At 43.2% G+C, this 24,629-nt stretch overlaps 3 protein-coding genes across 4 annotated transcripts; 1 reads left to right on the plus strand and 2 right to left on the minus strand.

The window, feature by feature from the left end:
- The first annotated feature begins 561 nt into the window (after positions 1-561).
- LOC120444659 lies at positions 562-8,878 on the plus strand. Its single transcript, XM_039624501.1, has 3 exons — positions 562-996; positions 8,113-8,316; positions 8,383-8,878. The coding sequence occupies exons 1-3, from the start codon at positions 936-938 to the stop codon at positions 8,709-8,711; spliced, it is 594 nt and encodes a 197-aa protein (XP_039480435.1). The 5' UTR covers positions 562-935; the 3' UTR covers positions 8,712-8,878.
- A 47-nt stretch (positions 8,879-8,925) lies between these two features.
- Positions 8,926-20,075, minus strand: LOC120444658 (protein turtle homolog A). Of its 2 annotated transcripts, none has more exons than XM_039624500.2 (7): positions 20,016-20,075; positions 16,755-16,884; positions 11,753-11,968; positions 11,370-11,692; positions 10,716-11,273; positions 10,445-10,649; positions 8,926-10,389 (listed from the first exon to the last, which is right to left on the minus strand). In XM_039624500.2, exons 2-7 carry the CDS (start codon positions 16,816-16,818, stop codon positions 10,256-10,258), a joined length of 1,500 nt encoding a protein of 499 aa, XP_039480434.1. In that variant the 5' UTR covers positions 16,819-16,884; positions 20,016-20,075; the 3' UTR covers positions 8,926-10,255. The 2 variants fall into 2 exon arrangements, with proteins under 2 accessions (XP_039480434.1, XP_039480433.1); XM_039624499.2 differs by having other exon boundaries at positions 16,755-16,905.
- Positions 20,076-20,836: 761 nt separating this feature from the next.
- Positions 20,837-23,651, minus strand: LOC120445240 (opioid-binding protein/cell adhesion molecule). The gene is made up of 5 exons (XM_039625506.2): positions 23,365-23,651; positions 21,896-22,375; positions 21,318-21,827; positions 21,127-21,261; positions 20,837-21,068 (listed from the first exon to the last, which is right to left on the minus strand). Exons 1-5 carry the CDS (start codon positions 23,540-23,542, stop codon positions 20,872-20,874), a joined length of 1,500 nt encoding a protein of 499 aa, XP_039481440.1. The 5' UTR covers positions 23,543-23,651; the 3' UTR covers positions 20,837-20,871.
- Between the last annotated feature and the right edge of the window lie 978 nt (positions 23,652-24,629).

Genomic DNA, 24,629 nt, shown 5'->3' on the forward strand with positions numbered 1-24,629 from the left:
ACGGCTTCCCAGGCCGACTTTGTTGGAGCCCTGAGAAAATGGCGCAATTGCATCAAGCAAATTGTCTCCGGGGGATGCAAATAAATTTCCGCGAATCTTGGACTGCAACTTAAAGACTGTTCTGCGGATCTGGGATTCTTCGCTTCGTCGGGAAGACAGAGAGAAAAGGAAAGCAACAACGACATGTGCTGATGCTGCTTGCAATTGCTGGAATTTAGAATGAGCATGTGGCATAATGGAATTGTATTTCGCAACTTCATTTTAACTTAATTGGGGCTTGTTAATATGGATTTTACTGTATGTTTGGTTGGGTTTTTTTGTGTACAATCCACATGGCCAACGGTCCACATCCGTTAATTCATATTTATGGCCAGGAAATGCTTTCTTTCTATAAATACAACCCCTTTCGAAAAGAATGTTTTTAAATAAAATTATTTCGCGCCACATAATCCACGCTCTCTTAGCGTTCTCTCTTCGCCGCTCTCTTCGCCTTTCTCTTCGATGGCAGACGCGACAGTCCAACCATAAAACCTGAAAACCAAAAACTGCTGCCCATTTCTCGTTTGGCTGTTGCCCCGATTGGACGGTTAGCGGAAGTTTAAGTTTGAGTTTAACAAAAATCTATAAAGTTGAAAAATCTAGAGAAACGCAAAATATATCAGAACCGAAAGCAATTTGTCTTGTGTGTGCAAGTTGATGGATAAAAGAATTGAAAAGTGCTGACAGTGCTACCCGGAAATTGGAACACCAAAACGTCAACATAATTACGCGGCAATAATTTTCAAAAACCCAAAAAGATCATCAGAAATCAAATTGGTCCCGTGTGACACAGATACAGATTGCGGGTCGAGCGATCGAAAAGTGCTGCCTATTGGATACCTATATTTGAACAGCGATCGTTGGGAAGTGCAGTTCGCATACAGGAAAACAGCATTATGATGTCCAGAAGAGCTCTTCTAATTGCCGGACTCCTACTGATCGTGGGCAGTGCCGCGGGTAAGTTCCTAAGGGGTTAACCTGATGCAATACGGGGCTCTATAATCTAATCGAAATGGGAGGGTGACCCCAGAAATTCAGGTCTCGTCTCTCCACTAATCGCAATGCATCAGATTCGGATTTGGATTGGGATTGGGACTGATTCGGATTTGAAGTGCAGGAATTTACTATAAATCGATGTGATTGTTGGGCGTGAGCCGGTCGAAATGATAATGCGGTTGCCGGAATCTTTCAAACACATTCTGACCTACATTTGCCCCAGCGATCATGCACCGAAAGAAATTTCACCATCAGCTCATTCTAATTTATTTTATTATTGTTAGGCCAGCACTTGCGTTTCTTATATGCGAATCTTTCAGTTTCATCGATGATTCACTTGGAATGTTATCCCAACGAGGAAGATGCGAATCTCAGATATATCACCATGATTCATAGCTGATCTTTCGATATGCTGACATTTTGCAAATGGTCAAGATTTCCGCATTATTTAAATGATTTTTTATGGATAGTGCTTCGCTAATGTTTCTATTACGCGCATAATTTTAGCACTTTTTACAGTGAGCTGTAAAGTGAACAGTAAAGTTGATAATTTATTATCCAAAGCCCGTCACATTAATTCAGTTATTTATCACGATCGATGAATGGCGGCAGCCTGAATGCATTCGAGTTTTCCCCGCTCATTCAGTCGACGGGATCGGTAGGAAGTATCTACTATATCTGAAGAGGGGAGTGCTCTTTGCGATTTGCTGTTCGCTGTTTGCCATTTGTGATTCCAAATCGGTTACGGCTGTTAATTATTCCAGACTTCACCCATTGTCCGCCGCCCAGGAAATGAGCAAAAACAATCCGCTGATCAATGGGAGAAGCCCAAACAGCAAACAGCGAACAGCAGGAGGGTTGGGTGAGGATCGGTATCGGATTCGGATTCGGATTCGAGGCCATTGGATCCGGGGTCCTGTATAATTAGCCCCTTTAGACTCACCACAACTCCTAGGTAGGAGCCATTACCCTAAAGAAGTGTGGCGAAGCAGCGTGAGAACATTATTGGTCGTGGTGTGATCAAAGATCACAAAGATCACCCTCCTCCGATCACCTGGAACCCTTTTTTCTGCCTTGTTTGCTTACCCCAATCCATAGACAATGAGATTATCATCAAATTGATTGGATTGCGAAATCGCTTGGCGGTATGTGCATAGAAAAGCCGCTTCCTTCGACCGATCTGCTGACATGTTTCGCCAGGAATTTATGTTTGCTCAGTCCATATTTACCATATTCACTTAATATTCCATAGTTGTCCGACTGGGCTTGACATGGGTAAACAACCAGTCGCGCTGATGATCATTGAGATCACTGCGAGAAAAAATGGCCAGTGCTGTATGAGGTAGAGCAACATGTTGCTTGTTTAAAGTTTTGTTGATTCTGGTATTCAAAGTTTAAGTTACGAAGAATATGTTTCCAACTCTGCAAAGGAATATGAAATATATGTAGAAATATTCTTTTAAAAATCCCACCAATCAGCGCTTTTTCCGAGCTACTTCTCACTGAAGAATTCGAGCACTCTAGATTTCGGGACATGTTTCTCCTTGTGCAGAACTCTGGGTATTTTTCCTTTTTATCGCCGCTCTGTGGATTGAATTTCATGGCATTTTGTGTGTAGCCTGCTTGGTGCGAATTGAAATGCCCGGGCTGAGAAAATCGTAAAAGAGAAGGCATCAAATGACCGCGAATGCTTCGAGAACCGCGAATGCTTCGAGCATAAAAAAAGATTTGCTTTTGCTGTTGCTCGAAATTCGAAATGCGAGGGAGTCGAGGGATTCGAGGGCTGAAAAGTGGGAGTGGTCCGGGTGTGAGGGCCCTGCCCTTGTCTGTGCAGAAATTCCTGGCCAACGGAGGCCCGGGGGTATTTATTTTGGACCCAGATGACTCACTCACTCACTCTTGCTCTTGTCTGTTCGCCATGGCCTGGTATTCATGTATTCATTCGCGATGCCGCCAATGGTTTTTTTCATTCTTGATTCTTTGCTTGCATTCAGACGTACGAGTATGTATGTATACTCGTATACACTGCAAAATATGGGGGCTTAGTGGACGGGGGTGGTGCTTTGCGGGCAAAAGCGAGTTAAGCCAACTGGTAACCAATTCTCGGCAATTAAAGAATCAATTTACTTAACGTCGCTGGCGAATCGCCCGGCGCTGAATGAGTTGTCGTCCGCGGAGTGCGGGTTTTCTCCGAAGGGGATGCAGTGGGGTGGGGCACTGCTGCGGTGCAGCACCACTCAAGTGGGGCACGATTATATGTACAATACAGACTGTACATAGCAAACATAACCCCTCCACACAATGAACACATAAAGCGCTGATGATCGGCACGATAATGGAGAACCCAACTGCTGATTCAGCGTCAGGCAGAAGTCAAAGTCAAAGCGAGTACAACCAAAAAGCCGCAGATGCTGCGGCTTGCTAGAAATATTTCCAGAATCCAGAATTTACGAGAAGCACATAGTAAGTGGAAAAGCCCATAGGTATGTTGGCTATTTTGGATAGCGAACTTGGAATGCCTGGATTTCGGATAATTCCACAGAATATTTGAGATATTTAATGATATTAAACAAGGTATGGCATACTTAATCATTTATATGCATATTTAACAAATATTTAAATCATTGTGATTATACTTTTGTTTAAGATAGAAATACTAAAACTAAGTGACTCAATGCTTGAATTCCTACCAAGTGATCAAGCTAATTATTTTGCAAAACACAGTCTTACACATCCATAAATGTTTTGTTCAAAACTTCGACTCGAATGAATACCATGTAAAATGTAATTAGATATTCACCAAAGCAGTTTGCCTCCTAAGTTATTTGTAATTCAAAGCCCAACGAATTGTGTATGCAAAAATTAAATAAATTCTTTTGTTTTCTGCCGCCCGTAAGAATTTCCTAAAGACATTCTTGAAGTTCTGGTGTGTCAAATTTTTCGAATATAACTACGTCTGTCTGCGTGCTAAAATTTCAATTGAAGCTTCCACTGGGACTCCAAGTCCAAATGGAGGTCTCTAAGCAAATGGCAATAAATAACCCAAATCGAAGCGAACCCAAATAGTTACCAGGGGGGAAAAAAAAGTGGGAATATAATATGGGGAAGAACAAGAAAGGAGTGCCGCATATTAATTAGAAGCCACTCGGAAAACACGAGCCCTGCCCCAGAGCTCTTTGTATTTAGTATGCGCTAGGCGTAGCCAAAGTCGCGCCTCAACTATATGGCAATACTATATAGACATCTTTGGACTCCGTTGGCAGTGCGCCCGCACAATTTGGAACCCTAAATCCGAGGCACTTGCCACAGACACGTGCAACCACATTTCCCAGTACTTTTCGAGGGGGGGCCAAGAAAAGAAAAGAAAGAAATTTGTATACGATGATCGGGGGCGCAATGTAAAATCGTTTAAGTGAAATCAATGTTCTCTATTTGGAGAGGCAATATATGTAGAAAGAAAGTGCCTCCAGAAACTAGATGTTTCTGGGATCAGGGAAAATCGAAATTTATGGCGTCCACTTGATGCCATAGCTCGCCCATCTGGGGGATCAAGCAAATGGAAATTGAAATAAATCGATTTGGATAATGGAGGCCGAAATGATTGAAACATGCGCGCATATATTTGCATATTTTAGTTTTAAAATACTCGATTACTTCGGCATCTGCCAAACGGATTTCAAACTAGAAACAATCGCACAATCCCTTCATCATTGCCAGGCACACGCTTGCGAATAATTTGCTATTCTCGGCATCTGTCCAATGATGCACATCTGCCTCTGCATCTGTGTCCTAAACACCCACCCCTTGCCCCTTGGCCCCCGCCCCTTAGCCCTAGGAAATAATGCAGCTCCTGGCCAATTCAAAAGTGCCCGGTGCGTAGGTAGTCACTTTATGAGGTTCTCTCCTCCCGGTTCGTGGCCGTAACCTGATCGCTTTCACAGAACCCGAATGCCATTATCATTATCCGCTTCGCTCATGTCTCTATCTGCCACACACCACACACCAGCACACAATGCCCAATGCACACTGTACAGGAACGGAGCCAAACAATTTTCGGCTCATATAACGCATACTATAGCCCGTCCCTTGGCCAGGTCTATCTCCTCGCTTTCTGCGACTGGCCAGTCACGTAGTGCACTGGGCGAAATAACCCCCTACTTGGCACATAGATCTATCAAAAGCAATGCAAAGCGGTTTGGGATAATGCTACTTTAGGTTACAACCTTTACTAACAAAGTAGTAACAAAAGTATAAGTAGTTACATACCGCAATGCTATTTGAAGAGGTCAAGAAGACTGCCACCGAATTGCGCTCAGTGCATTGAGTGCTGGACAGACCCGGCTGGACAAACCTGAAAACACTGGGAAAGGAGATCAAAGATCAGAGAGCTCGCTCCCTGCGCGACTGCCTCTTAATTTCCTCGGGGCCTTATCACAGGTAGTAAAACCAACAGCAAGAGTGCTGCACTTGAATGATTCCCGGCCAGAGGGGGATATATACATACATATATTTATATATATATAAAACCCACGTACATATGTATGTATATACAGAGTGACTGGCACTAATGCTGACTTAAGTTTGGAGCGCGGGTTATTAGCTGAAATGCATTTATTTGGAATCATGCTTATGATAAATTGTTGTCGGTCCAATTCTGAGTAGCAATTAAAACGGGCGGGAAACAAGGGTTTGAAAACTTTTATCTAGCGAGATAAAAAAAAAACTTGAATCCCGGGTTAAGATAATTTCGGGGGGATGTAAAATGAAATTATAGGTTAAAGGGCGGCTTTGTAATTAATGGTTATATAAATGCTCTGCATTAACGTTTTAATCCTACGCCATTCTTCTTGGAAACTCTGAATGGAGGTGCGCTTCGTCACTACGTAAACTTCCGTCAATCATTAAAGGGTGTGCAATTCTTCTTGCTTACTCCTCCTTGGTATTAAAAACATATGTACTTAAGGAACTTTATCAGTTTATTCTTCTGACGCTTATCTTTCCATCTATGGTATGTGCTTTTTTTGCGTAAAGAATAAATAAAACTCCCTGTTTCCTTTGGGATTAAAGTTCTTGCCAAATATTGAAATCTTAAGTATCACCACTTCCTTATCTATACATTTGTATCGGAAGCCAAACAACAAGAAATGGATTCAGATCAACCTCCCAAAAACAAATTTCTGCAAATAAACATTCATTGCAATTGTTGTTCGTTATTCGACGCTTATCTTCCCGATTGAATGGCTGTTTTTTTCTTTTTTCTTTTTTGGGGCGGGCAGCGTGCAACATAAATTCAGATGGCTTCAGTGTCTTATTCGTTCAATGTAAATACGAGAATAAATTTCTTTTATGGCTTAAGTTTACGACAAAGAGCGAACGCGTGAGTGAATGTGCATTTTTTGTGGAATTGGGATTGGGAATGGGAATGGGGCACCAGGAGGTTATGAGGAATGCGAGAAAAGCAGGGAAGCGATCGCCTCGATTTCATCGCAATCGGTTTTTGGCAGGAATTGGAATTTCAGTTGAAGGGCCAGTGAGAATTGCTATTTGTTTTTATTGAAGTTTGTGTTTTTAACACGCTACGCTGAGCAAACGATGGAAAACTGGCCAAAATACTCATAGAAACGAGCGACCAAAGCGAATGGACAAAATGTAAATTTAAACTTTTCACAATCACCCAACCAAATTGTCCCTTTTTTTCGAGGGTGTGTGCAGTGTTTTTCTATTTACACGCGAAAAAATGGAAAGCTACCTGGTGGAGTGTATCTCATTACTTAAACTAAGTAACTGTCATGGATATACGATTATGTGGTTATGTACAAAAGTTATAAAATTGAATGAATTTAAAGAGACTGTGAAAATGCTTGAAGAATTCAGGATGTTTCTAGAAAACATTTGAATGGTTTTATAAATAAAGTTTGTCCGCCTTTCTTTCAGTGCACATTCATTTGTTAGAGTGTGCGTGTTGCAGTTGGCACTATGAAAATGGACATTGTTGTGAAATGCTTTCGGTTCGAGTTCGGTGTGTCCATCGGCGACACCACCGAAAAACAAAAAGTGGCTCAATGAGCTGCCGTTCTTCTGGCCGCCGTAGTTGTTTTTGGATTTCCGTCAGCACGTCACATGTGGGTGCGGCGATCGCCCAAAGGGAGAAGGGAGAGGGGGGCGTGGAAAGGCGGAAAAGCGAGGGGGACGGACGGAATGATTGCGAGTGCGACTACGAGGGGGAGTGTTGGGTTAGGCACTCTTGTTTTCTCTTTCCACTCGCTCATTTTAATTTTCGTTTTTCATGTGACCCCATTTCACCGAAATGTTTTCCACCAAATGTGTTTGTACACATGCACCAAATGCAGTGGCGTGCGCAGGATTTTTTGAAGGGGTTTTACTTAAAATGCGACTCAAACATAAATATAATATAGATAGATATATAGACGAGCATAAATAGAAACATAGGATTACCATCAATACAAAATCATAAGAAATGATTGAAAGTTGATTAATTTTATGAAAATACCAAAGAATGTGTAAGCCCCTTTCTACGCCACTGCGTTTTTGTTGGTAATTATGTGGGAGAACGAAAAAATAAAGGAAACCCGTGAATGCGAATTGCCAGCCTTTAATTTAACCCATCATCGGTGCAGCTGTCCCCTTTACACCCCCTGATGAATTTGAGCTGCGAAAATGATAATGATAAAGATAACGATAAACACCAACACAAACAAAAACACAGCCCGTTATGATGACCTACTGCACACTGCTGCATAGATCAACAAAAACATACATACATACATAGGTCTGCGTTGGTTTCGATTTCCATTTAATTTCCTTTAATTAACCGACCGACTAAATGCGGTGGCTGATGTGACCCCCGCGGGCAACCGCTATAAACAATCCCAACGGCTATAATTACAGACGATCTCGCTAATCTACCACACTTACCACTCGATTTATGGGTCAGCGGAATGCAGCACAAAAGAATTTTCACTTTCGCCAGAGTTCTTTGATCTTTGTTTAAAAAAAATCAAATATTTCTTAGAAGCTAAATATTCTTATTAATTAATAATACCATCTCCATTTCAGTGTTCTCCTACCCACAAACCTCACTTGACGAATACCAAATGCAGGCCGATGATGACTTCGACTACGGAGGAGAGGACCAGAGTGCGCCCAGTCCGCAGACGAAGTCCTCGAATCCCGTGACCAGCGACAAGATCAACAAGACCCTCAGTGTGACGGGCATCCGTGGCGAGGATGTGGTGCTCAAGTGCGACGTGGGCATCGATCGTAAGTGAAACAAAGAAAACCTAAAAAGATAAGAAAAAACCAACTAATATTGCAATGCATTTTCAGTGCACAGCTCAGACGACGTGGTGGTGCTGTGGTTCTTCGGGGACAATGTCATTTCCAATGGCAAGAACTTGGTGCAGCCCAACTTCAAACTGGACGCCAACTACGACCTGACCATCCTGAAGGCGAGCGCCCAGGTGGCTGGCCGCTATCTCTGCAAGGTGCTGCCCTCCGGATCCGTGGTCAACACAAAGGTCACCATTGCCGAGCATTCCCTGGACGCCATTGCACCGGAGAGCTCCACATCCGCGGCGGGATCGGCGAGCAGTTTTCTGGGATGCACAGTCGTGGGATCGATGGCGTTGCTCCTCCTGGGGATGGGCACACATTAGCTTAGTTTAGTATTACGCTGGTGGAACACTGCCACCTCTTCTACACTCTCCACTCTACTCACAGGAAATGAGCATTTGAAGTCTTTGTTGATTGTAAATTTTTTGTATTTGTAAAGACACAAAATCAACTTTATTTATTAAATAAAAAAGGAACCAAAGTAAACATAGCCACAACGATCATTGCTCGCTGCCTCTCACAAAAAAAGTGCACAGGTTGAATCTGTTTAGTTTATTTTATTTGCTTACTTATCGCGGACTCAACGAAAATTACAATATTCATGTAAGACACTGGCATTAAGTATATTATAATATATATGATTCTGTATAATGTGTATATGCTTCAAGGTCGGCATTCGAAATCAGGTCCTCGTCAAAACTTTGCTTATGGAACTTTATTTTTGTGGCGTTTTGATTTGATTTAGCGAGCAATCAGTTGCGTTTGATTGCTTCGATTGGCACGTTTATTGATCAGCTCTAATGTTATGATTCTTAAATAAAACATTTATAAAATATATGTATATATATATTCCCACACTCACAATTGGATTACTCATGCGTACAGTGTACATGGTCAGCATGTTATGGCGCTATTCCTCAGGTATGGTAGCAGAATCAAGGACATGTGTAAAGCCAAACCCGATCATTAACAGTACACAGTACACAGTGTATATTATTATATAGCTATATGTATATGGCTCCCATCGACTTATTCAGTATCTCCTAGGCATAGGTACATATGCGTTCTTGCGTTTTGATTTGTATATTTTGAATCGTTCTGTTCCATTGAGTGTTGATGTGGCGTAGTTTCGTAAAAATAAGTTTCATATGTATGCTGTGTGGTAGGTACACATATGTATGTCTAAGCTTTGGTCTAGTTTATAAAATAATTAGCATGCCATTCGATAGGTTTCCCCCCTCGTTCCCCTCTGCTTCAGTTACCCTAATGTTTGTAAGTACGTTTGGATGTACAAAAATATGGTACGTATTGCAAGTCCTAAAAAGTCACTAGAACTTAAACCAATTTTCGCTATACTATGCCATCGCTTGCGGATTCTATGGTACTTCCATAACCCAATTTTTCCATTTTTCCATTTATCAATTTTCCAATTTTTCATCGTATTCGTTTTCGGTTCGGGTTCCTACTCAAAAGTGCCAGCATGCACACATGCAGACAGAAAAAAACAAATAAATATTATAGCTAAGGTTAATCAAAAAGTTGGCTTTTTTTCGGTTAAACCGATCGCTGCCCTAATCGCTTCTGTAGCTTTAACTTTAACTTTAGCTAAACTAAATTAACTTTAGTCCTCGCCATTCTCCCAGTTATTTCCTTGCTTGGCACAAATGTTTCAGTGGTGTTCTATAGCATAACATTAACATTGACCCAAGCCAGCGGTCGCGCATTAGCATTTTGTATAATTAGAATACTTTAGTTTCGGTTCCTATGTGCGTTTAGCCATCGCTCCGATGCCCTCGATAGCTGAGTAGTCCGGAAACACGTATGTACACATCTCGGTCTGGATGGGTGGCCGTGAGTGGTGGTCCCCTTAGAGGTGGACTCGCAGCAGGAGCGCTCCCAGCAGGATCACTCCCACACTCAGCTGCTGCATCGATGACGCAGCTCCTTTGCTCATGGGCATGATTCCGGCCCGCACGATCTCATCCGGGGGCAGTTCCACTTCTGTCAAATGAACATGTTAAGCATTTGATATGAAGAACCTAGCTGTGGTGCTCACCTTCATCTTTCTCGACGTCGAAGCCCTCCGGGATCTCGAAGACGTAGTCGTTCGAAAAGTGGGACCATCCTTGGGTGTTCTTCGTCTTGACGCGCGCATGCCACACTCCACGACTCAGCTCCAGTTGGTGGGTGATCTTCCAGATGTTTTCCGTGTTGTTGTGGCGATGCGTCTCCAGCACCAGAACAGTGCTCCAAGTGTACGACTGAAATTGAAAAGATTTCATCTGGTTAGGAGAAGTCTATTCATCCTAATACTCAGTGCAACTCACCCCAGTTAGCTGGTAGTCCAACATGGCCTCGGAGAGCGGCTGGTGACTCCTGACCAGCCAGTGCAGCGTGACCTTGTTGCCCTCGGCGGTCATGTCCTCGAACTGCGGCGTCTCCGGATTGTAGCTGACGTGCACCTTCACCTCGTTGGACCCAATGGCGTTCTCCACCTGGCACAGGTACTCGCCCAGATCGCTGTCGATCACCTCCCTGACGAGCAGGGTGGTGCGATTGTGGCCGTTGTGCACCGAGTCCTTCAGGGAGTACTTGTCGGAGAGCTGCAGTGTCTTGCCGTCCTTGATGAAGTAGCTCCGGCCAATGGGCTTCGCTCGATAGTTGCAGTACAGCTCGGCGGTGGCGCCCTTCTCGGTGTTCACATTGTGCCGATGGGTGGACACAATGGGGCTGTACTGGACATCGATGTGCACGGTGCCATGGGGCGGATGGCGACTGCCGTCGTCGGCCAGGCACTGGTAGTCGCCGGCGTTCTTCTCATCCACATTGTCCAGGATAATCACGCCGTTCTGATGGTCCACGGTGGCGGGCTGTCCGTTCAGATCCTGAAAGACGAAAGTAAAGGTGGGAAAATGGACGGCGGTGCCAGCGATAGTGTGAGCTGAGTGATAGTGCGAGGGTGTACGATTAGAGAAACATACATTAAAGGACCACTTGATAGTGGCATTGCCGGGCAGATAGGTTCGACACTCGAGCTTGTGGTGGTCGCCCTGCCTGAACGTCTGCGATCGATCCGTGATATCGCGATCGTCGCAGAGGATCGACAGCCGGGCGCCCACCCGCAGTGCCGTGTGCTGTCGAACCATCTGGGGCAGTATTTCGCAATAGTAGTCATCCGAGTCCTCCGGCGTCACGTCCTTCAGCAGCAGCGAGTTGTTCATCATGCACTCCACCCGCTGTCCAATGGCATTCTGTCCATTGGCTATGATTGTCCGGCTCTTGTACCACACCACCGCGTTGCTAACTGTATGGATTGATTGTAAGGGTTATTAACGGGGTATGAGTTAGTGGAGCATATGCTTACGCTGAAAATTCCGTGCATCGCAGTTGAGAATCACATCATCGCCCGGCTTGGCCTCGATTCGCAGGTCCATTTCCTCAAAATACGGCGGCGCTTGTTCCTCAGCATGGCCCTTCGTCACATCGATAATTTCATCATCGAGTCCACCATAGTCATATTCGTCGTCCTGATAATTTGTATCCTTGACCTCCGTGTCTACGGGCGAGCCTGCACAGCTCACTGAAAAGTCCGAAAAGGAAATGTACCCAAGTTTAGTCAGTTTTCGTAGGGATTTTAAGTTATTCAGGAGAGACTTATGTAGCGAGCATAGTTCACATCATTGCGTCATTTTGGTTAGTATAGGTGCAAGGTGCACCAGTGAGTCATCAGAGTTGGTCCCTGAGTGGTTCCAGACTTAATTGGAACTGATAAGAATCAGACAACATCCTCAGCAACTTCTGCTTCCAATCAAAAGGGTCGCAGTACAAAGAACTCGTTTATGAGAGTGAAGTTCTGCAACGGAAATGAGTTTTCACCAGGAACGAGGGGAGATTTGATATTGCGTATTTGCAGATACAAATATTGGTTACTTGAAGTGTTTAATATTAGTCACAGCAGGTACTGGTTTTTAGGAAACTGTATGAAAAACTCCTAAAAGTATGCCGCCCGTCACTACAAAACTTTTTTGGCCATCTCCGAAAAACATTTTCGTGGGCTGAGTAGTTAATTCGCAGGTAAACAACATGCTAGATAGGAAAGATATATCTTGAGTTCTCGGTAAATTACCAAATTACCGCAGGCCATAAAGTCAGTTTCAGTCAAAGTGATATTTTTTGGAAATCTTTATGACTCTCTCTCTTTGCATAGTGAGTCCTACACAACCGAAAGGTATGAATTTATGCAAATTGAGTGAGTAATTTCGTATGTATTAGCCATAACAATTTGCCTGCCATATGCGGCATGTAACTCACTAGTCATCTAACGGCCAAATGCCGAATGAATCGTCGTGACTCATGGCCAACTTCATCATGGCCAACACATAAGGTTATGATGGATATTGTCGGGATTACGCAAGTGGCCCAAACTCGTTATCAATGGTCGATAAACGCTCTTTAAGGTGGGCACACTCGCTCCAAAGACGGAGCCAGTTATCTTATCCATTGCAATGGCCTCTCCTTATATCCGCAGTCAGACGCCCCTTTTATGGTCTGGGCCACTTTGATGGTAGGAAAAAAAACAAAGAAGAGACAACATACTCTCGGCCAGCCGAGAGCAGCTGGGAACCTTCAGCGATCTGGTTTGGATGGGCGATGCTGGCGAAGCTGGCCTGGCCAAAACTGACAACTGCAATCCTCGGCTGGTGTCAAGGTTACGGGCACATGGAAACAGTGGCTTCCCGAGTGCGGACTCCACGCAATTGTTTGCCTGCAACTAGGTCAGAGCCAAAAGTCAGTCGAGAGGCTGGGAGATGGGAGCTCGGGTGCCCGTGAGCCCAAGTGCCCAAGTGCGTCATCCAACCCCCTGGTCGCGCATTGTCCTTGGATCGATGATGGTGGGATGTCGGGATGGCAGGGGGGATGGCAAATAAAAAACTGCTCCCCGGCAACGACATCAACAACCACTCGGCTTAAGTTCATCCGTATGGATGATGATGTGCCCAGGCCCCAAAGCCCAAAGCCCACACCCCGCACTCCCTTCGGCAGCTGCCAGTGCAATCGTTTTAAGTGGAACAATGGCGACAGGATGTCGCGGCGCCAGCTTCTCTTCCAGACTCTCCCCACTCGTCCTGCCACTCCTTCTTCGTCTCTAAACTCGAGTTCAATGTTATACACAATCGCCATTTGTGGCCTGCATTGGCACTGGGACGTCCTGGAGAATTTGTCGCAATCCACTCGGTTCTTGAGGGCAACTTTGATGACTCTGCATTCTCCGGCAGATGAAGTCATGTTTAAAATTCTAGGGAAAATAGCCAGTTGGCCTGGGATGGCTTTAAATACTGTGAGTTTGGTCATTGCTTTATTTTGGTAGTTGGCCAAAAGTTTGGGCTTCGTTTATGCTCTTTATCGTGACACCAATAATACTTTTCATTATGACAAATTAACACTTTAAGAGGTTCGAAAAGATTTAAGACTGTTTCAGTAGAATTCGCAGCTGCATTCTCTTGGGTATGCAACAATAATTTTTCATTACTTTGCCCTACATTCCGCGTAAATATTCTCGTATATTGTTAGTAATATAAACGACTTTTCCTGGCATCAGGCGCCAGTCATGTATATATACTCCACTCGTATCAGGAAGGTCGGACAGGTCTGTAGTATCGGCCGACCATTGATAACTCCCATTGAAGATTCAGTTCAAGATTTCCGACGTCGAACTGGCTGATTGCCATTTCATGATCACACCGCTGACTCGATTTCGATGTCCCGCATATGGTCAGTGGATCGCAAACAGACGTGGATGAGTTATGGGGTCAATAAGTAAACAAATTCACAATGGCCCACATCGACAGCCCACATCCTCGACCAAGTCTGCTGACTCAATGAAATGTGTATAAATAAATGATGCCAACTACTCGCCAACTGCTCGCCAATCCTAAATGCACCAAATTTTCGAAATCTCTTAAAGGAAACATCGCACAGATTTTGCCGAGTCGTCAGAAATGGGGGGAAAAGATTCTTTAATCGACATGTCATGTCTAAGTCGATGGAGCAGTCAGATTGTGATGGGGGTCGTAAAAGTTCCCCGAACTGCGTGAGATTCAAATGCTGGACAGGGCAATCTTGATAGATGTACATACATGCCAATTTTGCCTTTTAAAAATATATTCTATTTTATTGCCCGAATTCTGAGAATATTTTCCATGCGATTTAAATCCACAAAAAAAGTACTGCCTCTGTGAAAAATAATGAAAACAGTATTAAGTTTATATTTTCTTACCATGGTTGTTTTCTTTAAATTCCTGAAGGAGATATTAAGTTTTACTTGGGACTTTCCATATTACCCGTTTTTGTTAATTTTTTCTTTATTTATTATTTATTTATTATTATTATCGCCTTCACGCTGACTTTTGTCACTATCAAAATATCCAAAATTTATTTTTAAATTGTTAGTATGACTAGTTCCACTGTAGGTACATACATACATATGTATATAATTTAAATTTTCGTAGAGACACAGAAAGCACCATAAAACGCCGCCAAAAAAACAAACACATAATAAATGGAAAATTAAATGAAATCAATTGAAATGGCAAATCGACTTCCCGCCTTCAGGAACTTTTGGGTGGGGTTATATTCATTCCACACCCATGTGGAACATTTTGATTGATCCAATCATTGATTTATGATGCGATCTTTATTTTTGGAAAACGAATGTTTCAGCTGCCTGCGAATGCGTAATTTGATCATTTTCGAGTTCCTTGCTTTCGGTATTACCGAATAAACCAAAAGTCAGCCAAGCACTTATGCATATTGCATGGATATGTAAAACCATACACTTAATCGACAATTCCCGGAATATCATTTGATTGTACAGAAAATGGAAGACCTTGAGTCGTTGTTTTCTGAATAAATAAACTGAACTTCCATTAGGAACAGGTCTTTGTCTTTATCAACTTCAGTTCTGCAACAACTGAAGGGTGAACTAAATTTATGTTCATGCAGTCAAACAAATATTTTTGTTTGCTAGATGGGTGTATTATGAAATATTGTACAAATTGACTTGGGCAAGTTGTGTTTTTGTAGGCCAAACAAGCTAGAGTATTTCTAAGCACCTAGAATTCTGATATATGAGAAGGCAAAGTTCCGAATTCCCCGCGGCATGTGGCTTTTAGTTTGTTTTTTAATGGTATTTTCGGTCATACGCCTATTCCCATGCCTAAAATTGGCCGAATTTCATTTTTAATTAAAAAGCGAACATATATATGTATGTATGTATGTACCAATATCGAAATATGTATAATGGCCTGTGCCCTGGGTCATCTGATTACATGTGGAGCTTGGGGGCGTTTTCACGTTCACATAGGAGAAGTTTACGAGCAAATATTCAACATTAAAATGGCATTCTTTGCACAGCGTTCGTGCATGGCAAATATTTATTCCACTCGCTTGAAAATTTGTATTCCAGACCAGAACACATGGCAACCACAGTTGGGAAAGTGACGGAGGAAAGCTTTGGGGGAGTGGGCTGGCTCCTCTTTACCGAGCCAAGGCACAGAGGTGCCGAGGTACGTGTAGTGGAATGTGGAGCGTTATCAGCAATTTGCGCCATAATTCCAAAAGCGAATGAAAGTTAACTTCCAGAGTGGAGATAAGTGATTGCCGCTCTCCCGAACGATAAGATATGGCACCTACACTTCGCCCTAGTGTGGGTTCAATTTACGCAAAAGATAAAGCCATACGCACGTGGCTCACACCTATATACCCATAAGCTATAGGCTATAACCGAGCGTATCTGGAGCTTTCTGGGGAGTACGAGTGCGAGTATACATAATATGTATATACATATGTATGTGGATGGGAGAGTTCATATCTGGGCTAGCGCTGCTCATACTTATTTCTGAACGAACTACGGTTATTCATAATAACTGCCAATTACGTAAACTCATTGAGCCGTAGAGAACTCTTCAAGCTGACAGCGTTCAAGTCAAATTTTCAATAGACAACTACTGTTCAGATGGGGTATATTAGCAGGATGTAATGCAGATATTTCATATATTAGGGCTTTTCTAATAAAATTTGAAAATATTGAGTTGTATCAACCCAACCCAATAACCCAGTTTTGAAACAGCATTTTTATGTACATCTGTTAGGCTTCTTCTGCTGCACTTTCGAATCTCCTTATCGCGACAAGTGGTCATAAAAATATTACACATCCATTACAACTCTCTCCAACTCTCTCGACTTCGATTTTTACCCGGTGTTAGCCCCTTTTTGATTAAAACACTTTGCTGGCAATCAAATCGAATCGTGTTGTTTCGAATTAGTTCTTTGTTTTTATAGGCCATTTGATTGGGTCCTTGACTTACCGTATAGTTGTCCAATTAGCAGACTAATGAGCAGCAGCCTCGTCGAATCTTTTGCTTTGATCATGATGATTTGTGTTTGCCTGGTTTGATTTTGTTGAGTTCGTTTTATCGATTGGAATTTGGTTCGGAGCTGTCGGAGGTAGGTCGTTAACTGCAATTAATATGTTTGGTTGGTACTTCATTAATTTGCTAAACCCATTATGTTACTCCCGATCGGGTGCCGCAAAAACCGCCGAAATACGTTTACAATTTACTTTTTGGCTTTATGATTTCTTAATTTCGCTTATCGTTTATTTCGTGCATTTTGTATGCGAACCGCGCCGCAGACCGGAAATTTCTAATTGGCTTGGACAAAATGCATGGAAAAGCGCCAACTACAAACGAATTTTTTTGCAAAAAAAAAAAAAAAAGTAAAAAACATATGGGAGGTAAAGAAAATATTAGAGCAATCTGTAAACATTGCTCACTCGCTTGGCCGCATTACGTTATGCAAGCCGTCAGTTGTATCTGTATCTGGTGGCAATTTGCTCTCCGTCGATAAGTTGTATCTTGAAGATATTATGATCTGTACGCGAAAAATGGCCATTTGCTAGTTTAGCTACTAATTTGCAGCTCACAAACGCGTCCCTCTCTCGAGCTACAGTGCGAATTCGTTGGAAAAATACCCATTTTCTTATAACTTAAAGCTCTTATTTAGGGGCGTTTCTCAATAATTAACTATTAACTTAATTTTTGTAGAGTTGAATAAAACTTTATTGCTTGATGGTTTAAAAAGCGAGAGCTGTAGAAGTGTTATTACTAGAAACATATGCCCTTCTTGCCAATTTCATTTGCTGAGGGCTTAAGGAAGTTCGACTGTATATTTCTCTTTTGGGGCTGACTCAATGCCAGCCGGCCAGTAAAGTGGGTCGAAGTGGGGGCTTTGGGGGTTCTGTGTTGGGTCAGGGTGTGCCAAGTCGAACAGCATGCAAATGTTTATGCATATAAATAAATTAATGTGCAAATGCGAAAAAAACTTTACAGCACGAAAAGTCGATACAAAATTCGGGCTGTTGATATAAAAGTTGTTTTGCAAATGGCGGGCATAGCTTACGCATACAAACAAACAATTTGCATATGCACATATGTGCACTTAGTTGCTTATATGCTCGACTCATAAAACAAACAATTTTGCAATGACCGATGATCATAATCCATCGCTGATGCATTTGCGCACAAATTTGAACATTTTGCAAGATTTGCTCGGCAAATAGTCGACCTATTGATTCTCTTTTTGGCAGAAGATTGACAAAAAGGTTTCACACTTTCAGGTAAATAGCAACTGAATATAAAATGCTTGTTTTAAATGACCAACTCACACAAAACTCCTAAAATCTCTTTTTAACAGTTTATGAGTATATGAGTGGGTAAGTACCATTGAAATATATACATATTAATTTCAATGAATACTTTTGTTTTGGGAAACTCAACGTATCTTCCTGCCATCTGCCGCTGTTTGTAAATATTTCCCTTTTTCCCTGCTTCCTGCCGAACAAAAGCTCCGTGATGAGTGAGAATTTCCGCACTCACTTGTGCTGCTGAGTTTTCCCAGCAAGTATTTTATGGGTTGTCAACTGAATAGACGACACCTCAGATACAGATAAACGCTCGTTGGCACCTCCATGTGGCGACGAAAGCCCCTTTAACTACTTCTAAACGGAATTTACGCCCCTCCAGTCTGTTTATCAATTATAAAAATCAAAGGAGGGAGTAGGTGCAACCAGGTTGTTTTCTACTCGATACTCTTTTGTGGGGTATTTAAACTTGTGCACCTTATGCATAGAAAACTTCAATCATTTTTTTGACAGGTAACGGGTATAATTAAATATAATTCCCGTAATTACCGGCACTTGTAGAATTTGCTAATGCATTTTTTTTTTATGTTAATTGCCACATGGCAACCAACTAAAGGCATTACTTTGGCGCTAGAGTTTTTATTCAGTTCTTCATAAAAAATGGAAAATGTTGTTTGACCAAACTAGTTTGCCTAGAACTTTTAAGGGTATTTAAGTGTCGCCTTGCTGCGTCCAACTTTTTTCCCCGTTTTTTTGTGAGTTCCTTAACTTTGGGTTCTTGTTAAATCAATGCCTTGATTGTTGTTGTTTTTGTCTTTGGCGCTTTGTTTATTTACATTGCGCTCAAAAGTTAACACACACACAGGCGCACACACCCGATGCACTTGTGTGAGTGGGGGGAGGCACAGATGCAGCTGTCTTCCATCCGTATAATGCTTTTTGGTTGATACCAATTGGAACTGAAAACTTTTCTGTTGTTTCTTCCCGGTTTTTTCTTTTTTTTTTGCCTACTCCCAGTGTAAATACAAAATTTGTTTTCCATTCAGCGTTTTTGTAAGCAATTCCCATTTTCTTTCCGCTCCCAGCAGCTGGTACCTAATTTTCGCCCTCCATCCCCCCATTTCTCCTCTTTCAGTGGCTGCTCCCCAACGCTTTCCTCGTGCATTTTCGCTTTCATTTGACCATTTTCCTTTGCCATTTTTTCTGTTGTTTGGCGTATTTCTGTTGCCGGCACAACGGCAGCTATTTTACATATTTCTACATATTTATAGAATGTGCAACGAAGAATCTGCCAGCGAAGAAAGAGCGAGACGGCGAAGAATTGCAACTGAAACCGAATTTGAATTTGACTTTCTGCCAAAAGGGGGAGCGAGTCCAAGGAGCAGGATAAAAGTGAAGATATGGAGCACATCTGCTTTGGCCATTTTGGGCCATTTCGTAGACCATTTTCATGAATCATCGCCTGTCGTTTTGGGCCCGAAGATGAAATCACAAAGTCTTTTGGGTCTTTCGGCACACAATCTCAGGGCCAGAGTTACAGAATGGATGCGGTGCGCTGCGTTCGAGATTGTTATTTTGTTTCGTATTTATTTTGCCCGGAGAGCCTAGAGGAGGAAAACTGGTTTCTGGTCCCCAGATACCGACGCGAGATGAGTTGAAATTCGGCCGAAGCGGTACAAAAGTGGTTTCTTCCTCTTCACCCTTTTTGCTTTTCCCGATTTTGGTACGAATTACGTTTAAAACACTCGCGCGTTGGCAACGCTTTCGCCCGCTCGCCCGCCCGCCGTTTCCCATGCGATTTGTACACGTTTTTTTTAAGCCAGGTCGCATGCAAAACGTTTACAGCTGTCGGTAATTGGCAATAAACCTAGGGTACTAGGCGCTAGGCAATGGGTTTTGGTTTCGGTTTGGAGCTGTGGATGGAGACCTTTTTAATTTCTGCGCTGGGGCTGCGTGGAGAACCGAACGCGAAGCTGTTCAAACGAGAACTAAAAGTCGAATGCCTGCTGTGGATGCCAAAAGCACTTCGAAACGATTGGTAAGCGGAACAGCTCGAAATCTCTCTCCATTCCTCTCTACATTTGCTGCTTCGCTCTCCGATGCATTGGGGCCTGTGGATAACAGTCCATTTGCTCCCCACAAAACAGAGAGTTGCAGAGAGAGTTTGGCTAGAGAGAGAGAGGTAGAGGGAGTCTTGGGGTTTGGGGCCTGAAAGATGCGTTAGCGGTTCGCAATGTCACTGCCAATTGAAGTTCAAAGAGGAAGCCCTATACTGAAATGGTACCCTTTAAGTGGTTTGCTGGGGCTTTTGGGTTCACCCAAGCAAGAGATTTCCTTCTTTAAGTTACCAAGTCTTCATGCGTACATATAACACATACGCACTGGTGGCCGCCCGTATAAATCTTAACTCTTAATTGTTTCGTATGTTTAAAATGTGTCTTGTGCCTGTTCTGATTTTATTTCTATTCTGTTGTCTTTACAATACTTTGTTTATTAGTCAAACTTAAAGAAAATTACTTTATTCCCACTTGTTTATAAAAAAGAATCGCCATCTCTTGACTTATGCAGTCAATGATAAATTTAGTATCATAGTCACAGTCAAGCATTACTGTTTGCTTTGATATATGGCCCAGGAACCTTATCTAACCATTTTTACGGAAGTGTTATTCAACAGAGGCAATCTCCATATGAATCACAAGTGACCTAACTCATCATCCAACATGCATTTTTTTAAATATTTTTATTGGCATTAGAGTAGAAGTGCGTATATTTTAAAATGAGACCTAGCTTATTAATCGCAATATACGTAAAAGACATAAGGAATATATGAGGGCACTGATTCCGCACCCATTTACTGAGCCCGAGTTGAACATCATGCTGGCCGACAGAACCTCTGATCTCTGGGTGATTTCGTTGCGGAAGTCCTCCTCGGTCAAATCATCCTGAAGCTCCGATTCAGTCGAGTAGTTGGGTAGTTCCACTGGGTGAGTGAAAGGGAATCAAATCAAGAGATCCATATGGGATTTGCATTAACTCACCTTCTCCACCTGTGGCGAAACGCACTATCTTGCTGTTGTCGCTCCAACCGAAGCTATTTCTGGCCAACACGGAAACTTCGTAGAGACTAGCGGGTTGGAGGCCGTGCAAGGTATAGGTGGTTATATAGATAAGTCCTAGATAAGCCAGTTTAAGCATTAATAGATATTTCAAGGATAATAGGCATTCATACCATTCGTGGCCTGCGCCGGGATCGTCAGTTCCGTCCAGTTGGTTCTAACTTGGCGGGTGACATTGTTGGATGGGATCTGTCGGAACTTGAGCTTGAACTCCATGATGGGCAGCAGGCTCTCGGTCTGCCAAACGAGGACGTGCGACGTGGAGCTCTGGGTGCCCGGATTGATCTTGAAGAGGCAGGGCATCGGACGGCCGGTCAGCTCAACACTTCCGCTTTTCACGGATATCTGATTGCTGGCACGGCACTCGTACTGCCCCATATCCGCGTTCCTCACGCTCCTCACCACCAGCATGTGACGCACGGCGTTCACGTAATGATCCACCGATCGGTTCGTCTGCAACTCCGATTCGTGAGTGGTGGAGTGGGCACCCAGTGCCACCGGCAGTCCATGGTGGAACCACTTGACCGTGGCCGCCGGTGCCGCCTCCACAATGCACTCCAGATGGGCACGGGAGCCCAGCTTGGTGTACACCACGGGCTGCGGTATGCTCACCTCGGGCGAAACTGTCGATTCGAGAAGGCCATTTGGTTATTTTCAATTAAGTAAGCTGGCTTCACAGTCAATTACTCACATAGCACATGAAGGTACACATTGGCCACGGCTGGCTCACCCACTCCATTGCTGGCCACGCATTCGACGAGGCCCGCCTGGTGCCTCGACTTGATCTCCAGGATGAGGCTTTGGCGGTTTCCCGTGTTGCTCTGCGGCTGGATGACATTGCCGTTCAAGCGCCAGGTGATGACCGGCTGGGGAACTCCCAGGGCCTCGCACACCACCTCGAAGGTGGCTCCAATCCGCTGCTCCGTGAGATCCGATGGTTCAATCAACACCTGTGGAGCCAATTGCACTTCGATAGCGTGCTGCTGGACCACATGACCCGAGTCCGAGTTCATTTCGCAGTAGTAGTCGCCGGTGTCACTGGACTGCACGTTGGCCACCTGCAGGCTGCCATTTGGCCAGAGCATTATGCGGTCCGGCGTCGGGAGCTCCGGGTGTCTGGAGTCCACCAGGGCCACATCGTCCCGATGCCAGCGGACGTAGCGGAAGGGAGCTGGGAATGTTGTGTTATATATTTTTATTATTTTATTAAATAATATTTATCATCTTTTTTAAAGGTGTTTCCTTTACTTCTTGTGGGGCTTTCTCGAAATTTTTTTCGTATCTTCCAAATATTATATTTAAGAGAACAGAACAAACAAAATTATTTCGGCGGAATTGTATCTCTGACGGCTATCTTACTGCTCAGATAAAAAATCTTACAAATATTTAAGGGAACAGAGCTAGCAAAATGAATTCAGCAGAATTGTATCTCTATCTTAACAGTTATCTGGCGATTATCTTACTGTACAGATAAGTTAAATTCCAATAGTAAACAAAAGCTTCCGCTCGAAGCTCAAAGTGATTGCACAGGTCATCAATTTTAAATAAAAAGTATCCACTGTATTTCAAAATTGTTTTTGGCAGTGAAAATGCCATGCTGGGGCTCTAGTCAAAATTTGCAGGATTAGTTATGATTACTTCTAAATTATCCCTAAAACCAAAACCTTCTATAAAAGGCATTTTAACCAACATTGGCATGCCAAACTCAAAAGTTGAGTTAAACATCCCTTCATATGCTGGATTACTACATGGTGTTGACTAGTCTATTTATAGGGTTTCCCGCACACACCAACTTGTGTAGGTTTGTGTAATCTCGTAACCCTTTGAAATTGTAATTGCCTCTGTCAATAATCCTTTAATTGGCCATTAAGCAATATGTCTCGGGAGGGTCTTCCACAGCGACTTGAATGCGCCGCTAAGTGTGTTAAGCGTTCAATTAATAGAATCCGCTTCTGGACTTTCTCCGACAGAGCTCTATTATTGTCGGATAATACCTCCATTTGTGGCATTGTGAGTTCATTTCTTCAATCGAATTAAATCTCATTGTTATGGCCAATTGCTGCTGGTGGCCGCCGCTTCAAGGCCCCAAAAGCGGGGCTAATCGCCAGAAATCGCCACAATGTGCACTACGATTAGCATCACATTTAGTTAATCACTTACTGTTCAAGGTGCATGGAAGCTGCACTGTGTCGTTCTCATAGGTCTTCACTGTGGTGGGTATGCTCTTGAACTTTTGGCTGTTTTCGAGATCGTTGTTGAAATCCAGTTCGGCTTGCACTTGGCCAAGAATCAGGCCCACACACACAAGCCCCAAAGCTGAGCACATATGGGTTGGCATTTTATTTTCACTTAGCTTCTTGGCTATTTATATTTATATTTATATTTCTTTAAATTAAATTACACTGTGATTTGGTAATTCTATAATTCACGGTCGCGTGTCCGAATTAGAACGGTCCGCTCTGGTCCGCGACAAAGTCAACTTTGAACTGATCGCTTGAGCTGAAGCCACAGTTGGCGTCCCCTGAGCCGCACATACTATACACCACCACCACACACGCACATGTACAGTGGAGCTCCGAGGGGCGGACAATGGAAGATGCCCGAGTCCGGAGCCCGGGGTGACGATGAAGAAGCCGCTGCCGCTGGACAGCACCCAGCACTTGTGTATAAGGCATGCCGATGCCGGTTGATTGGTCGTCGCCAAGGGGATTTCTCCCATATGGGTACACCGAGAGAAAACTGCATGCACTACTAGAAATGTCATAAATTTTAATAAGATATGGTTTACTTTTCTTGCTCGAAACGTACTCGATAATGTTTAATAGCTTGTTTATTGGCAGATGGAGGTACTTGGCTTTGTCTACGTTTTCACTGAAACTGTAACTTATTGATCAAATTTGTTGCAGTGCATCGATGGGAGATGTGTGTATAAGTTGCTGTGGGATGCACCCACACCGATGCCGCTGCAAGAACATTTGCATGGGCCACGCATCGGTAGTTTTCGGATTCAGAATCGAGATTCCGTCGCTGATCTATTACACTCTCCGCTTCAGAGAACGTGCTGCTGTTGCATATTCCGAGATAAAATGTCATTGTGCCACAATGGTGCCCCCATCCAAGTCGTCATCATTGTGATCGGATCAGTCACATTCACCATTTGGGAACAATATGTTCGGGACAGCGAGGTTCCCAAAAAGACAGAAGGAACCAACTTTGAAAATTTTCGAGCGGAAGTGCATTATAGAACGATCAATTCAAGTTTATTTCAAATTAGCATTCCATTTAGCATGTATTTCCATTGCATTGAAGCAAGATGTGGATTTCATTATCGCATCGGATCGGATATGTCTTGACATATATTAACCGTTACTTTCTTATATATCTGAAGATCTTGAAAAAGAGTTTTTCTGTCTGACGAAACGCGA

This window comes from Drosophila santomea, chromosome 2R (genome assembly GCF_016746245.2).
Source record: "Drosophila santomea strain STO CAGO 1482 chromosome 2R, Prin_Dsan_1.1, whole genome shotgun sequence".
Classification (NCBI taxonomy): Eukaryota; Metazoa; Arthropoda; class Insecta; order Diptera; family Drosophilidae; genus Drosophila; species Drosophila santomea.

Bases quoted from the DNA above. Each gene is read 5' to 3' on its own strand.
- LOC120444658 (XM_039624500.2), bottom strand. From the start codon at position 16,818: ATGATCAAAGCAAAAGATTCGACGAGGCTGCTGCTCATTAGTCTGCTA. The intron at 11,969-16,754 runs GTAAGTCAAGGA...CGGACTTTTCAG, and splicing joins GCTAATTGGACAACTATACG to TGAGCTGTGCAGGCTCGCCC. The intron at 11,693-11,752 runs GTAAGCATATGC...CAATCCATACAG, and splicing joins CGATGCACGGAATTTTCAGC to TTAGCAACGCGGTGGTGTGG.
- LOC120445240 (XM_039625506.2), bottom strand. From the start codon at position 23,542: ATGCCAACCCATATGTGCTCAGCTTTGGGGCTTGTGTGTGTGGGCCTG. The intron at 22,376-23,364 runs GTAAGTGATTAA...CAACATTCCCAG, and splicing joins GCTTCCATGCACCTTGAACA to CTCCCTTCCGCTACGTCCGC. The intron at 21,828-21,895 runs GTGAGTAATTGA...TCGAATCGACAG, and splicing joins TGTGTACCTTCATGTGCTAT to TTTCGCCCGAGGTGAGCATA.
- LOC120444659 (XM_039624501.1), top strand. From the start codon at position 936: ATGATGTCCAGAAGAGCTCTTCTAATTGCCGGACTCCTACTGATCGTG. The intron at 997-8,112 runs GTAAGTTCCTAA...TCTCCATTTCAG, and splicing joins GATCGTGGGCAGTGCCGCGG to TGTTCTCCTACCCACAAACC. The intron at 8,317-8,382 runs GTAAGTGAAACA...ATGCATTTTCAG, and splicing joins GTGCGACGTGGGCATCGATC to TGCACAGCTCAGACGACGTG.